Source organism: Rhinolophus hipposideros (genome assembly GCF_964194185.1).
Source record: "Rhinolophus hipposideros genome assembly, chromosome: 6".
Taxonomy (NCBI): domain Eukaryota; kingdom Metazoa; phylum Chordata; class Mammalia; order Chiroptera; family Rhinolophidae; genus Rhinolophus; species Rhinolophus hipposideros.
The window spans coordinates 32,024,578-32,041,097 of record NC_138052.1 but is presented as its reverse complement, the minus strand read 5'-3'; the positions used below and the strand labels follow the sequence as shown (position 1 = coordinate 32,041,097).

At 36.6% G+C, this 16,520-nt stretch overlaps 1 protein-coding gene across 1 annotated transcript in view; it reads left to right on the top strand.

The window, feature by feature from the left end:
* NEB (nebulin) overlaps positions 1 to 16,520 on the top strand; it is a 181,532-nt gene that overhangs the window by 58,616 nt on the left and 106,396 nt on the right. Inside the window, exons 41-57 of the mRNA XM_081052074.1 lie at positions 46 to 153; positions 1,639 to 1,950; positions 2,077 to 2,283; positions 2,754 to 2,858; positions 3,836 to 3,943; positions 6,605 to 6,916; positions 7,101 to 7,304; positions 9,034 to 9,138; positions 9,504 to 9,611; positions 9,971 to 10,282; positions 10,726 to 10,929; positions 11,238 to 11,342; positions 11,429 to 11,536; positions 12,541 to 12,852; positions 13,144 to 13,347; positions 13,830 to 13,934; positions 15,518 to 15,625. Coding sequence (XP_080908200.1) covers positions 46 to 153; positions 1,639 to 1,950; positions 2,077 to 2,283; positions 2,754 to 2,858; positions 3,836 to 3,943; positions 6,605 to 6,916; positions 7,101 to 7,304; positions 9,034 to 9,138; positions 9,504 to 9,611; positions 9,971 to 10,282; positions 10,726 to 10,929; positions 11,238 to 11,342; positions 11,429 to 11,536; positions 12,541 to 12,852; positions 13,144 to 13,347; positions 13,830 to 13,934; positions 15,518 to 15,625 — 3,027 coding nt within the window. The remainder of the gene's footprint in view (positions 1 to 45; positions 154 to 1,638; positions 1,951 to 2,076; positions 2,284 to 2,753; positions 2,859 to 3,835; positions 3,944 to 6,604; positions 6,917 to 7,100; positions 7,305 to 9,033; positions 9,139 to 9,503; positions 9,612 to 9,970; positions 10,283 to 10,725; positions 10,930 to 11,237; positions 11,343 to 11,428; positions 11,537 to 12,540; positions 12,853 to 13,143; positions 13,348 to 13,829; positions 13,935 to 15,517; positions 15,626 to 16,520) is intronic.

Below are 16,520 nucleotides of genomic sequence, written 5' to 3'. Positions count from 1 at the left end.
GCTTTCCTATTTAGAAGAAAACTATTCCTTTGCCTCTCTTTACAGAAACTCTACAAACTTTCTTTGGAAGAGTCGAAAAAGAAAGGCTACGACCTCAGAACGGATGCAATTCCTATCAAAGCTGCCAAGGCCTCAAGAGATATTGCAAGTGATGTAAGTTTGAAGGACAGCCACCTGTCTGGGGGTGCAGGGGGGTGGGGGGAGGGGGTTCTCATCTACCAAATTAATCAGGGCTGAATTCTGGAAACACTTAAGTGGATAAAATATGGGAAAATGTGTGCCTGCTAACAATAGTCTCATTCTATTCTGTGAATGCTTCTTACCTTGCTCTTTTGTTTTCTCTGGCATTTCTGAAGAAACAGAATGCTAACCACAGTATGACCACATAGATATCTGCTCCCTGACTCATGAGACCTAGGCGAATTTACTTTGAACTCCATCACCAAGGCTGTGGCCTATAGAAATCCAAAACCCTGCACCAGGTTTTCTTGGTGGAAGACTTGTGTGGTTCTTGCTGACTCTTAGGATCTGTCTTCCTAACAGGATGTCTCATGAAATGGTGTGCTGGAAGTACTGATCTTTTGAGCTGGTAACAGCTGTTTATTAAATAATCAGAAAATTTGGAAATCAGCTGTTAAACAGTTGGTAGCTTGACATCAGGCTCGGTGGGAGTATTTACACCACAGAAATTGATAAACACTACAAATTAGGGCTTTTCCCCCTAGAGAGCTGGTGTGCCAACACATCACTGCCATAACACATCACCTAATTGAAACTCAATTTTTTCATTTGGTGGTTTCCACAAGAAATACACTCACAGTGAGTATTTAATGATTCAGATGTAATGGGAGGAGTACATTTCAGAGTATTCTTTCCTTAGCCACCCCAGTTATACTTTGTCTCTCCTCCTCTATCTCTGTTCTTCATCTTTCCTACGTATCCATCCCTATCCCCGAGAACACCATATTCTTCTCCCATCTTACACTGGAGGGATTTCGCTCTCCCAGCTCCTACCTCCTAACTTGCACACTCAGACCCACAAGAGATAGGCAGATGTATCCATGTATCAGTATCTCCCCTCTATTGAGGAAAGTTGGGCGATACACAGTAAAATTTCTTCCCAATTATAGAGAGTCTTAAAAGAAAAGAAGCTCCATAAATATAAAGCTACTCTAAAATTATGCCTTGTATGTCATAACTGAGCCTATTCTCATCAGCAAAAGATTGGGTGATTTGTCATGGAAGCATTAGCTGCTCAGAACATCCTACTTTTTTCTTTCATTTGCTGTTCTCTTATTACCTACTGAAGGTCTCTTTAATAACAGCAGAGTATGTGTGGAAGTCAGTGTGGTGTATCATCACAAGACCCAGGTTCTAATCCTCAGTGGCCTTAGCAAGTCACTCACCTCTCTGGTACTCAGCTTACTCTTCTATGAAATGGGAGAAGTAATAATAACTTTGCTATCTACCTCACAAAGTATAGTTGTAACAAGTTACACAAACAAATGTGAAAAATGTGTCTTGTGAACTGTAGAGTTCACTAGAAGTATAACTTTTTATGAAATACAGAATGTTGACACTAGAATGGTTTCTACTCAAGAGAATTGCTCTGAATAAATACGCCCATTTTCTTCGCAGTATAAATACAAATACAATTATGAAAAAGACAAAGGGAAAATGGTTGGTTTCCGCAGTCTTGAGGATGACCCCAAATTAGTCCATTCCATGAAAGTGGCTAAGATGCAATCGGATCGGGAGTATAAGAAAAACTATGAGAAGACGAAGACCAGCTACCACACTCCTGCCAACATGCTCAGTGTCACGGCCGCCAAGGATGCCCAAGCCAACATCACCAACACCAACTACAAGCACCTGATTCACAAATATATCCTCCTTCCAGATGCCATGAACATCCAGTTGAGCAAGAATATGAATCAGATACAGAGTGATGTAAGGCTCTCTTCTTTCTGGGTGATGGTTGGATTCCTAACATGGGAAGGGAGATCACGGTCTCCTACGCCACGCTTTTGTGTCTAAATTGATAAGGTAAAGTAGATTTGCCTCTTTTCTCTATAGAATGAATACAAACAGGACTACAACGAATGGTACAAAGGGCTTGGCTGGAGTCCAGCTGGTTCCCTAGAAGTGGAAAAAGCCAAGAAAGCAACCGAATACGCCAGTGATCAGAAATACCGTCAGCACCCGAGCAACTTCCGGTTTAAGAAGCTGACCGACTCCATGGACATGGTTCTTGCCAAGCAGAATGCACAAACCATGAACAAGGTAGAAAAGCCATCCTTCCATAGCCCTGGCTCCCAGCGAGGCAGGGCTAGCAACCTCTGGTTCTTGTTTGGGAAATTTAATTTGGGTCCATCACTTCCAGGCAGTGGCAAACAGTTCCAGAGAATGTCCCTACACTTATCATCTGCTGCCTACTGTTTTTTATTTCTCCTGCCCTTCTAATTGAGTTAGAAATTATTTGGTTTTTTTTTAAATTATTATATCTTAAGTACTTCTGGTCCATTCTAGAAGAAAGAAAATACCTAAAAGATTATTTTTTAAGATCTGAGTTTGTTTTTTCTGAATTATATACTCTATTTTAGTTACTAAATTAATTTAATCCAATTTAAATTGTGTGCATTCAACTACTCTGCTATATATTTTTCTTTCTTGTTCGTCCCAAAAAGTTTTTCTGGTTTGTCCTAAGAAGCTATTCAAACTTCAAATGTCTTTTTTTTAAATTAACTTTCTAGCAATTATACACCATTGATTGGAACAAAGACAAAACCAAGATTCACGTGATGCCTGATACACCAGATATTTTACAAGCCAAGCAGAATCAAACACTATACAGTCAGGTAAAGCTACATAAAACTTTGGCTTGAAACTGATTAAACTTATTAAGTGATGTAATGGTAAATAATTGATGTAAATGCTGAAAAAATGGAAATGAATGACTTAAACCATCTAGCCTAGGGATGTTGCAAAATATGCAGTTAAAAGCAAGAGCTTCAGCTTTGACTGTATGTTCCATGGAGGCAGGTGCTGTGCCTGCTTTGTTTTTCTCTGTACGCATTGTATTTGGCACAGAATAGAAAATCAATAAATAATTGTTGAAAGAAAATATTGCACCAAACGGACTTAGTATGAGATTTGGCTTTGCCATTTATAAGTTGTGTGATATTGGGTCTTAGTTTCCTCATCCCTAAAATTGGGACTACAAAAGTGCCTATGACATTGAATTGCCATGAGGACCAAATGAGAAGTTCCTTGTAAAGCTCTCAGCAGAGTGCCTGGCACATAGTAAATACTAGTTGACTTTTAGCTGTTTTTATTATCACCTAGTTTTCATAGCATCCATTCAATGAATTTGACTCCAAAAATGTAACTCATTTATCATACCTTATAAAAGGTATTTCATCATCTATTACTTTTATCTCTTAGATAATTAACATTTTGTCACCTGACTTTTTTTGGTTATCAATTATTTAACATCTGTGCTCAAAACATTGAGCCTAGACTGTACATAGCAAGGGGAAGTTACCTGACATACCTGATATGCCCTTATTGTGTCTGAACAGAAAAGGCCATCCTCAGTTATATAACTGCAGAGGGTTGGGGGGATCGGTTCTCAGAACTAAAGCATTGAAGCCAGATCATGTAATGCTAAGTCAGGGCCCTATTAAATAGCTTGTTTTCTTTTTATCCCTATCTTTAGCGATAAGGTAGATGATGTTAGAGTCTGATCTCTATTCTCTAGGTAAATTTTTGTTCAGCAATCTATTGGGGTTTTAATATACAATGAATAATGCTAAATCGTTTCTTTAATTTTCAGAAATTCTATAAACTTGGATGGGAAGAAGCTTTGAAGAAAGGCTATGATCTCCCAGTTGATGCAATTTCTGTACAGTTGGCCAAAGCTTCAAGAGACATTGTTAGCGATGTAAGTACTACTACTATGAGTCCTATAAGGATATATTTTTATCTGAATCTTCATGCTGGTAACCATTTTTACAGATGAGCCTTACCTTTCAAAATGTAATGATCTCCCCTTTGTCTTCTCCTGCATTCTTCGTTTAACCAAAATTCACTCTCTGTCTCACTGATCAAATATCAAAAAAGGGCTTCTTGAATAGAGTTTGAGCCAGAGAATCTATAAGATCCATTACACTAAGATGCTATGTTTTTAGACATTATAAAGGAACCATAGATTTCAGTTTTCCCCAATTTACCTAAAAATAACTTTCCTATTATCTTTTGTCTTTTATAGACACACTCAAAGTGCTAGATACTAAATAAACTTCAACAACCTGATAGCGATAGATATTTTTAATGCAAATATTTAAAATTTAGCTGCCAATTATTTTTATTTAGCCCACCCTTGCATTTACATAATTATAATAAGCCAGCTTGAGGCATAGAAAATATAGGAAATTTCAGGAATTTGGGTTTAAGGCCCAGAGGGCTTAACTTGTCTGGTCCAAAGTTCATAAAATAAGGGTATTCTCTCTCTAAGCAAACCTCTCCAATCTTCTAGTTATGATTGGAAAAGGTAGTAAATTTGATGAATAAACTAGATATATTTCCTATTGATTAAATTTTTACAAATATTTGGCTTAGATATTCTGCATGCTGATAAACATGTGTGTTTTTTTTTAAGCCCAAGAATTAACCACAAAAATTTCCGAGGACCTTGGTTATAGAGAATAAGTTACCATAATTTCATAGAGATGCACAATCTCTTAATCTAAATCTTTAAAACAAAACAAGGATTTGGTTTAGAGAGAAAGAATGTCTGAAGACAGAATCTGATAATAAATCCTAAGAAGATAAGGATTCTCGCTAATTCAATTATTTTCTGGTTCTCCAGAAATACAGGAAAATTAATTAGATGATGTATTATTACCCACTCCCTGGCTTGCAGATCAATACCACATTAAAATGAATCAGTGTGATGATGAGCCTAGAGCAATGCTTAATGATGCTTGCATGTCCCCCAGAAAGCTACCTTATTTTCATTTAATGTTATGTGTTCCCATAAAGATAGTTTAGGAATCAAAGAAATAGTGTCAATAATTTCCAAACAACACATTTGATGATACCTAATTTCTTTTCATGTGAACTATTAGTTTGAAACTTTTGAAATTGTACCCTAAAATTAAGTTAACTATAAGTGAACTTTCCCACCATTGTAGAGATTGTGTTTCCTCTCAGTTTCAAATGGTTCTTGTATCTATAAAATTTAAGGAAATTAGAGCTATTTTTATAAATACTTAGTTTAATAAATTAAAATCATAGAATTTAGAGTTAGAAGATAACTTAAAGTTTATTTCATCCAATATCCCACTCAACATTCTATCTTCTCTTCATCTCCAGCAGGTAGCCATCCAATCTGTGGATTCTTAAACATATGAAGATTTTTGTGTCTTTCAGAGCAGGTCATTTCCTTATTGGATCATCCCTAATTGTCATTGTACCTTTTTATATTTTGAACTTAAATATGTTACCAATCAGCTCACGGTCTATGTTCTAGAGCTCCCCAAAGTAGCTTATTTCTTCTTCCACCTGATATCTTTAGACATTTCAAGTTTCTTATTCTTCTTCTTTGGTTTCAGTTTTATAAATCCTGCAATCTTCTGATCATTCTAGTTGTGATTTACTCTATCTTTTCAAAGCCCCTCTCAAAATTGAGTACTTCAAAACTTAGTGTTGTTTCCCTGTTACAGGAAAGAGTAAATGAGCTTCTCACTTGCCTTTATCTGTGTCCCTACAGAATCTCTGATACTATTTTTTTTATAAGCAGTTTTGTCAGGTTGCTAATATTCGGCTTATAGTCAACTTAAACTCTTGCGCATTTTTAATATACATAACTGTGAAGTTGGGTGTCAAGAGAGAGTAGAACCTACTTCTGTGAGGTGTAATGTGTGCTCAGCATCTAGTATCATGTAAATGCTATTATTACTATCATTATTATTATCACTGTTATTATTGTGATGTACTACTAATGAAATTTTTCCCAATTGAATCTAAATATTGGATTTCACTTTTACTTTCTTAAATTTATGTAGTTGGTTTTGACCCACCTTGGCAATATGTTGAGCTCTTGTGAAATTTTCTTTCTAATCTAACATAGCTGTTTTTAGCCGTATGTACATCCTGAACAGGACAAATTTATATGACATAACTATATGGCAAACCACTAAACATCCTGCTGCTTAAAAAATTAATCTACACTATTAAGCTTGTTCATCAAGTCCTGAATCTTCCTAATTTTTCTGCCATTCAACCCATAATTTCCATTATTCCCATAAGGATATCACAAGTGCTTTATCAAACACTACCCTGAAGTCAGCATACACAATGCCAGCACATCCCAGAATGTATTTATGCCTCTAATTGGAATTAATTTCTCACCACAACCTCTCTTGATACTCAGCTACATTACATTTCTTTGGAAGCGTCCACTTCAGTTTTTACATTTCTTACTAAGTAAACATAAGCATCCCTTCTCTCATTTCAGTTTTGGAAAACAAACATGCAAACAAAGCAAACTGAACTGAACTTAACCTCTGTTTCATAAAAGAACTGTTTCCTCTGATTTCAGTTTAAATACAAACAAGGCTACCGCAAGCAACTCGGCCACCATATTGGATTCCGAAGTCTGCAAGATGATCCAAAGCTTGTGTTGTCCATGAATGTAGCCAAAATGCAGAGTGAAAGAGAATACAAGAAGGACTTTGAGAAGTGGAAAACGAAGTACAGCAGCCCAGTGGACATGTTGGGAGTGGTGCTGGCCAAGAAATGTCAGGCATTGGTCAGTGACGTGGACTATAAGAACTACCTGCACCAGTGGACGTGCCTGCCCGACCAGAACGATGTTATTCAAGCTAAAAAAGTTTATGAACTGCAGAGTGAGGTCAGCTTCTATTAAATCTAATAGCTTATATATTATTTTCTATCTCATATGAGTAGCCATTTAGTCATGGAGCAACAGAAACTAGAAAGAGGAGTTATTATTGAGTATGTAAATGCATAAAATCGCTTGAGTCAAGGGTCCCGATGAGGAGGGGATTTTGATGGCTTACTTTGTATTTTCACAGAATCTGTATAAAGCTGACCTTGAGTGGCTGAGAGGCATAGGATGGAGTCCCCTGGGCTCTTTGGAGGCAGAGAAAAACAAGCGGGCATCAGAAATCATCAGTGAGAAGAAATATCGTCAGCCTGCAGACAAAAACAAGTTCACCAGCATTCCTGATGCCATGGACGTAGTTCTGGCAAAGACAAATGCCAAAAATAGGAGTGATGTGAGTAACTCTTTGGAAAAAATAAATAAATTATAGTGCCTGCTACCTGGTAAATGCTCAATAACATTTGTTTAATAAATTAGTAGAACAGCCTAGCATCACATCACACAGCAAAGCACAACACAGAATAATGTTTTATATTTGGTTGCTTCATTGGAATTATCAACTACGCTGGATTACGTAAAAATGGGTTAGTGTCATTTTTGTCACCTAAAGCTTGCTTGCTTATTTATTTATCCAAAATGTAATGAGAAAACTATTGAACATACTTGTTTTTCCTTTGAAACTTGGATGCATTAAAGATAAAATGTTTTGTTGTTGGGATAAAGTGTATGAGAGGGAGATAGATATTCTGAGTATCTTAACACAGGTACAATGTAAATGTTATAAAGAGTGTATTTTCTGCCAAGTGATTATAATGCATTTTGTTTAGCTGAGTCAAGATAAATAGAATATATGTATATAAATATTTCATCTTCAACTTATTTCCTTCTTCAGTGTCCGGCATATAGATAGGTGATCAATAAGTGTTTATTGAATAAAATAAATGAAAGATAACAGTGTAGAGTAATTCAATGAACAGAAGGGACAGATTACTCATTATTGCTCAGAAGCATAACCCTGAAAATTACAGAAAGTTGAATTACTGGTAAGGAAGTTTAAATAGATATTTAATAATAACCATGTGGGTCTTAGAAGGATATATAAATATATCATATATATACACATATACATGTATATAAAATATATATATTTACAGATATCATATATATTAATTATATATATATATATGCCCATAATTAGCTTAGAGTGTTTGATAATTTGTATGGACACATATATTAGTATATATATGTGCAGACCAGTTGTTTTGTAGGCTCTCCCTCAATTTGGGTTTGTCTGATGTTTCCTCATGATGAGATTCAGGTTTTGTATTTCTAACAAGACAACACATGTTGTAGCCTCTCCATACATCATATCAGGAGGAACATGATATCAATTTGTCTCCTTACTGATAATTTTAACTTTGATCACTTGGTTAAAATGGTGTCTTCAGGTTTCTCCACTGTCGTTACTATATTATTGTTTATAATTGGTAAGTCTTCCCTGGGAGATTCTCTGACAATGTAAACATCCTGTTTTTCACCTCCTAGTTTGAGTAAGTCAATGTGATTTTGTTTGTGCCCCTTTTTCTTCTGTGAAGAAAGACAGAGGATGGCTCTGGGACATACAAGAGGTTTTGATAAATTCTCATACAAAATCCTCTTAGGGATCCTAATCCTGCCAAATAATTGTGAGGTATAACTGCAAAAAAAGAAATTAAAACACATGGGAAGTGAAATTCCCTAATTCCTAGACATACCTTGAATATGTCGTCTTTTGAGAAACCACCATCTCCCAATTTAACGCTGAGGAAGACTCTTACATTCCAACCGATGGAGAACTCCTACTCCATTTGATGATTTTGGCAAAGGCTCCAATTACTTGGGTTGATTTCTTATAGGTAGGATTATCTGTCATTTTAAAAAAGTAATCCCAAAATACAGATTTTAAAAACCATTTATGTCCCAGATAAGTCAAGAAATATGGTACCTATGTTCTGCTTATGTTATCTGCTCATGCTATCAATTATAATGCTTAATTCAGATGAATTCAGGAATCCTGTTTGAAGTTAACTGTGTCATTCACAAGAATTAACACCACCACTGAAAACTCTTATTTCTCATTTTAGAGACTTTATAGAGAAGCTTGGGACAAGGACAAGACTCAAGTCCACATCATGCCGGACACACCTGATATTATTCTGGCTAAAACAAACTTAATCAACACAAGTGATGTGAGTTTCCAATTCAGCATGTATTTTTGGAAAGCTTACTTTAATTGCTTCTAAGGCAGTGAATTGGAAAACAGCGCCTAAATGATATTTCATTTCATTTTTCTATCAATTTACTTTTGCTGCATTCTCATAAGCATTTGGAAAGAGCTGACATTTAATTTTGTTAATCTATGTACTTGAAGAGCTTTAAAGTTTAAAATAAGATCATTAGCAACCAATGGGCATAATTTCCAATCACATTTGAGTATTCTACAGCACAGATACTATTCCCATGGATTCTTAAAATATTTAGCATGTTGGATTCATTATGCGGCAGTTGTTTATGGAAAACAATTTTTCCCAAAGTGATCTTCATCTCTTAACAGAAAATCTACCGAATGGGTTATGAGGAGCTGAAGAAGAAAGGCTATGATCTTCCCCTTGATGCCATAACAATCAAAGCAGCAAAAGCCTCCCGAGAAATTGCCAGCGAAGTAAGATCTTATCCCCTTTATTTTGATTTGTTTATATTGATTTGATTGCAGTTTATCACTTCAAAGTCATCTCAATTTAATTTCATGTTGAACAAAATCTTTCAAGGAGTAACAAATTAAAACAGTGACATGATCCCAGACATGCAGTGTGGGATGAGGATAAACTCAAGGATGCATTTATTATGTAGGAATTTGTGGCTGGATTTAGCTTTTAATCTTTCCTATCAAAAAACCTTAAATCCATGGCTCTCCAGGCTTAGTGAAATATCTGGAGTTAATGTGCTTTGTAATTTGCCACAGACATTGCACAATGAGTTAATCTTGAAAGAAATGAGACATGTGTTTTGTTTTCCCTTTAGTACAAGTACAAAGAAGGGTATCGTAAGCAGCTCGGCCACCACATTGGAGCCCGGGACATTAAGGATGACCCCAAGATGACGTGGTCCATGCATGTGGCCAAGATCCAGAGTGACAGGGAGTATAAGAAGGACTTTGAGAAGTGGAAGACCAAGTACAACAGCCCAGTGGACATGCTGGCGGTGGTGCTGGCCAAGAAGTGCCAGAGCTTAGTCAGTGACGTGGACTATAAGAATTACCTGCACCAGTGGACGTGCCTGCCCGACCAGAACGACGTCATCCACGCTCGGCAGGCCTATGAACTGCAGAGCGATGTGAGTCTAATATTTTCCTTTGGCCAACAAAAAAGCATGTATGCTTTCCTAAGTATCAAAGTTCCCCCAAAGTGAGGGGAGCTGAGCTTACACAACTGAGTTCTACTTCCCTGGGCTAATGCCCACACTAGATCCAGTCACCCATACATCTGAAGGCACCCTTTATCCACAAAGAAAGAGCCAGCAAAGCCCCCACTGCTTGGGTGGAAGCCCCTAGGTTGTTGACCTAGAACTGTGTTGTACTCTAAGCGCTGCTGTTTAAAATGTGTTTCAAAATATTGCTTATAATCTTAATATTTTGTTGATTCACAAAGCATACCAAATTTTTTAATTTCCCAAGAATTCAAGCATTGAAATATAAAGTGTAATATAATATGATATTTTATTTTTTTAGAGGCATATTTTTATGCTTATGTTTAGTGATATGTCACTTACAATTTCAGAATTTGTACAAGGCCGACCTTCAGTGGCTAAAAGGCATTGGCTGGTTACCTACTGGTTCTCTGGAGGCTGAGAAGAACAAGAAAGCTATGCAGATTTTGAGTGACCATGTTTACCGTCAACAACCAGATCAATTCAAATTTTCCAGCCTTATGGACTCCATCCCAATGGTTTTGGCAAAAAACAATGCTGTTACCATGAACCATGTAAGTCCTTTCTTTACTTGGAAGGAGTATTGCTTGTGTGTGTGTGTGTGTGTGTGTGTGTGTGTGTGTGTGTAAACACCTTAATCTCCTTCTATAAAAGAAAAATCATATTAAATTATTTTGCTTTGTATTAAAGTGGTTTTAAAGTGAGTGTTGTGCTTCTCACTGACATGAGACATCTAGACCTGAAGGGGTCACAAATATTAACTCACAGAGCAGATACTCCTTACTCTCATTAAGAACCAGGTTCTTTTTATGTATCTACTCATTATGGGTCTATACGAGTCATGTCTTTTTTTGTTTTTTAGCGCCTCTATACAGAAGCTTGGGATAAAGATAAAACCAGCGTCCACATTATGCCAGACACCCCTGAAGTTTTACTAGCTAAACAAAACAAAATAAATTACAGTGAGGTAAGCAATATATTCATGGTGCATGATGTATTTTCCTTATACTGTACTTTATAAATCAAACTTATGATGACTTGTGTCTATTTCAGAAACTATATAAACTTGGCCTAGAAGAAGCCAAGAGGAAAGGGTATGATATGCGGCTAGACGCCATTCCCATCAGGGCAGCCAAGGCCTCCAGAGACATCGCAAGTGAAGTAAGTGCACCTGAAAAGTTCTTCGTCTTAGCTTTGACTTAAAGATTTCTTTCTTTCTCTTGGGTATATAGTACAGCAACTAATCTATGAGGTTAAAGTTCTTGCTAACAGTTTTTTCTCAAAAAACAGTTTTAAAATAATGATAATAAAATTCTCAACACAAGGGCTAAATCCTAGCTGTGCTTGAGGTCATAGCAACATACATTTCAAAATATGGTCCATTTCCTATTGAACGAAAGCATTGGATACTTGACTGCAGTTTAGACATACTTTTGGCTTTTCCACATGATGTATTCTGATATATAACCAAACTCATTGTAGGATTCTATCAAAACCCAACCCATGCCTTATGAACCAATGAACCCACAAGAGCTAAATGAATGGGACACATTATTCAAAGTCCAACCATCCACTTTGTTTGTCTCTGTCTCCGGTGATTGGCTGCAGATATTTATGTTCTTTAAAAGACGAGTTTGCTAAAAAATGTATTTTTTTTCTTTATTTCCAAAATATGGAGGTAGTGTCATAATTTAAAAATAAATGTTCAAAAATCACATATTGGTTAAAAGTATTAATATACACCAATATGATGGAATACCTGCTGCCATTAAAAATCATGTTTATAAAGAATAATTAATGACCCAGAGAAATGCTCATATAATAACAAAAAAGCAGGCACAAACCCATATACAGTATGACTCCTATTCTAATTTTATTCTTTCTCTTTTACTCGCATGTTTGCGAGCACGCACACGCACATGCACACCACAAAAAGCAGTTTTATCAGTGAACTGAATAGCAGAATAATGTCTTGATTTTTATTTTCTTTTTTGTATACATATATACGTTTTATTTTCTAAATGGTTGACAAGATGCATGTATATGTATATTTATGTATTCAGTGGGAAACCATTATACATTTAATGAATAGAAAATATTGGCCTTAATAATTGCTTTTTACTAAAAGTTAAAATAGGTGACTATCAGCATTTTTCTTCTTCTAGTACAAGTACAAAGAAGGGTATCGTAAGCAGCTCGGCCACCATATTGGAGCCCGGGACATTAAGGATGACCCCAAGATGACGTGGTCCATGCACGTGGCCAAGATCCAGAGTGACAGGGAGTACAAGAAGGACTTTGAAAAGTCGAAGACCAAGTACAGCAGCCCAGTGGACATGCTGGGCGTGGTGCTGGCCAAGAAGTGCCAGAGCTTAGTCAGTGACGTGGACTATAAGAATTACCTGCACCAGTGGACGTGCCTGCCCGACCAGAACGACGTCATCCACGCTCGGCAGGCCTATGAACTGCAGAGCGATGTGAGTACCTGAGGGTCATAACATGCAAGGGTGGGGATTCAATGAATTAACATCCCTGGGAAAAGGTAGCAATCGGTGGCCCCAAGTTCACCAGCCCCTACAAAGGAGGAAATAGCATTTCTTTTATTTCCTAATTATTTAACCCTCCAAAACAAAAAAGAATATTGTCTGATACTCTGCCTGTCCATCAAACTGTATTGTCAAGAATGAGCTCACTTTGTTTTATATCCTTTAGATGAAACTATTTTTCAAATATAGGGATAAATATTTATTGACTATGTGTGTCTACAGAACATGTACAAGTCAGACCTCCAATGGATGAAAGGCATTGGCTGGGTTCCCATCGGCTCTTTGGATGTGGAAAAATGCAAAAGGGCAACTGAAATTTTAAGTGATAAAATCTATCGCCAGCCTCCAGACACACTCAAATTTACCAGTGTGACTGATTCTCTGGAACAAATGTTGGCCAAGAACAACGCCATCACCATGAACAAGGTGAGGTTTCAAAATTCAGAGAACCAAGGTAGGACTCCTAAAGCGAAATCAAAGAAAAAGAAGCATAGTCAAGAAAAGAAATAACAGAGCATTGAACAACAAAACACATTTATCTATCTATGTACCCATTCATCCATCCATATCTATCAATCGGACGTATACATCATTTATACTTTAATGTTTACTTCAGTCATTGCTTATGGTTTTGAGAAAATGACATCTTTTTATGGAAAATCATCTTTAAATAAAGGATATTCTCAATTTCCTCTTGTTAACATACATTTCAGATTACAGAACGTACTTCTAATTATCTGTTTTATTATGAACTGATCACTTGAAGAAGATGTGTGTAAAATACATAACGTGTTATAAAGTGTATAACTTTTTGTTATGTTTGTTCATAAAGTTCTTGTGGCCCTAGAATTCCTATTAATTTTACACTGAATTATTTTCCTGATGATACTATATATTTTCTTTGATAGCGTTTATATACGGAAGCCTGGGACAAAGACAAAACCCAGATCCACATCATGCCAGACACACCAGAAATTACGTTGGCAAGAATGAACAAAATCAACTACAGTGAGGTGGGAACAGATGCTAATTCTATGCCATTTACATGCTGTTTCTTACTTGAATTACTTTACTCCATGATGATGTCAGCTTTATAGAGAACCTCTTTTCTTGCTCCATGTGAATACCAACTCTGGCATTTCTTAATCACCATCCTAAACATCAAACTTCAAGTAACACAAATTATCATTTAGGAAGTAGAAATTATAAGAATTAGTGATTTAAGCAGTAACCATAGATTAATTAGACCTTTTCCTTTTATTAATTTTTTTAAGTTAGGAAATTAGCCATGGACCAAATATACATTTGTTTCCTCCTTATGCTGCAAAGCTGTGCTAAATATATATTTCCCTGTATAATTTATTTTTCCTAAATTATAGTTTAGGGTCAAAATTCATGATTTTTAATGTATAAGATTAAGTTAAGGACTAAAATCGCAGTAGTAATAGCAAATAACACAGAGAAAGAGAGAGACAGAGGATCTGTCAGTGCAGATAATTAGCAAGCCCATTTCCTTTTCACTTTCTGTGAGCATAGGACCATCTACCCCTATTTCAAAAGCACAGGTGTTTAGGTAGAGAGGTCAGCCTCTCTTCTAGTATAGGAGACCTCACCCAATAAGCGGTCATCCTGCTTTTGCTTAAGTGTTCTCAGTGACGAGGAGCTTATCTCATAAGTCAACCCACTTGTTCTGGAAAACTCCATTAGAAGGTGCTTTTAATGTATTGAGTCAAAGATTTCCCTATGCAGACCCACATAGTCCTCTGAGGCGATGCAGAACAATCTGTGCCAACTCCACAGAGATGGCAACAGCACCTAGGGCGCCTCCTCTGCCAACGCACCCCAAGTTCTCTTTCAATATCCAAGTTCTTAGGCGTTCCTCACATGACATCCCTGCTAGAATGTGACTCTCTGAGCCAAACAAAACCCTGCAAGTGAGGAATGATCAATGTAGAGTAAGGCTAACGTCCTATTTCCTTTTCTGGACATTTGATGTCCATTTCTGCACCTTTTGTGTCAGGGCACATTGGCAGCTGTGTCCCGGCTGGTGGACATGGAACTTGGGATCAGCTGAAACCCTAAGACCTCTTACATGGGCTTAAGCTAGGTTTCCTCTAATCTGTATTTATACATCTGGCAATTTAAATCTTAGTTCAAAGATCGACATTTATCTCTCTGTAATTTCTTTTTCTTAGATTGAACCCATTAGTGTAAACCTGTAGAGATTTTGGTGACTCTAAGATTCTGTCAGATGGTGTATTAGTTATTTCTCCCAGCTTTGTGTTACCAGCAAGGAAAATATTGTTTCTTTGACAGCATAAATCAACAGTATATTACTCTTCAGCAGAATATAATTCAGAGGATCTAGATAGATTAAGTCATTTTGTTTGGGGGAGAGGTACAAAGCAAAATTTTAGTGCTTATATAACTAGCTCTTAATTGTCACCAAAAACTAAAAATGCAGAAGCCTTAGAACTCTCGAAAGTAAGGTTATTATAGTCACCTGCTTGTGTAGAATTTAGTGAATTATTTCAGCCCCCTATCAGTTTTTGGATATGAATATCAACATCTAACTGATTCCTTTGCCCAAATTTAGAGTCTGTATAAACTTGCCAACGAAGAAGCCAAGAAGAAAGGCTACGATTTGCGAAGCGACGCCATCCCAATCGTGGCAGCCAAGGCCTCCAGGGACATCGCCAGTGACGTGAGTTGTCAGTTTTATTCCAAGTGTGTGAAAATAGTCACAAGTGACATTGTCCCTGAACTAAATCTTTAAAAAGAACTTTCCTGGCCCTTTAAAAATATATCCTGATGTATTTGTGTGGGATTTTTCAAACACCTAGTTTTGAGGGAAATGAAAAATTGTTCATAAAATGGGTTTGTAAACTTCAGGATACAGTATCTTCAGTTAAAACTGGTCCACCCAGAATAGGGAAAGATCCATTCATGTGTTAAAGTGCGGCTGCAGGCTTGGAGATGCTTCTATACGAGTTATCACAGTGCTTATAGAAAGTGTAGCTTTAAAACATAAGTTCTTCCAGTGAGAATCAGGACCTGGTTTATGTAGCATTTTAATATACAGTATTTTAAAAATGCATATGACACTTGCATTACAATTCACCCTGTAAAATTACAAAAAGAAGGTAGTTGATCAGCACCAGTGGTGATTACTATCCCGAGCTCCTGGCTATGTAGCTCATACCTCCTAGAATAAAACCATCATCCTTTCCTGGTGCCTCAGGGGATATTTGAGGAATAGATCACTGCTCTAAAAATGAAGGTCCACTGTTTAAGAATATGGTAATACACCACCCTTTATACCTAAAAATCATGGTAGTGACTCACTTTAGTTTATGTATGTGGGACCTTCCCTACAAATGGATTTATGCCAATAATTACAAATAATGCAATAATAATAACCAAAAAGTATTGAGAACTCTGTGCTAAGAGGTTCACAGGTATTATTTCACTTACTCTTCATATTGTCCTCACATAATAAACCCTAGTAAATATCACTATTATCCCTGTTTCGGGGATTACATAAGCAACTTGTCTAAAATCAGACTTTTAGTAGGTGGTGGAGTTGAAACTCCAGGCAA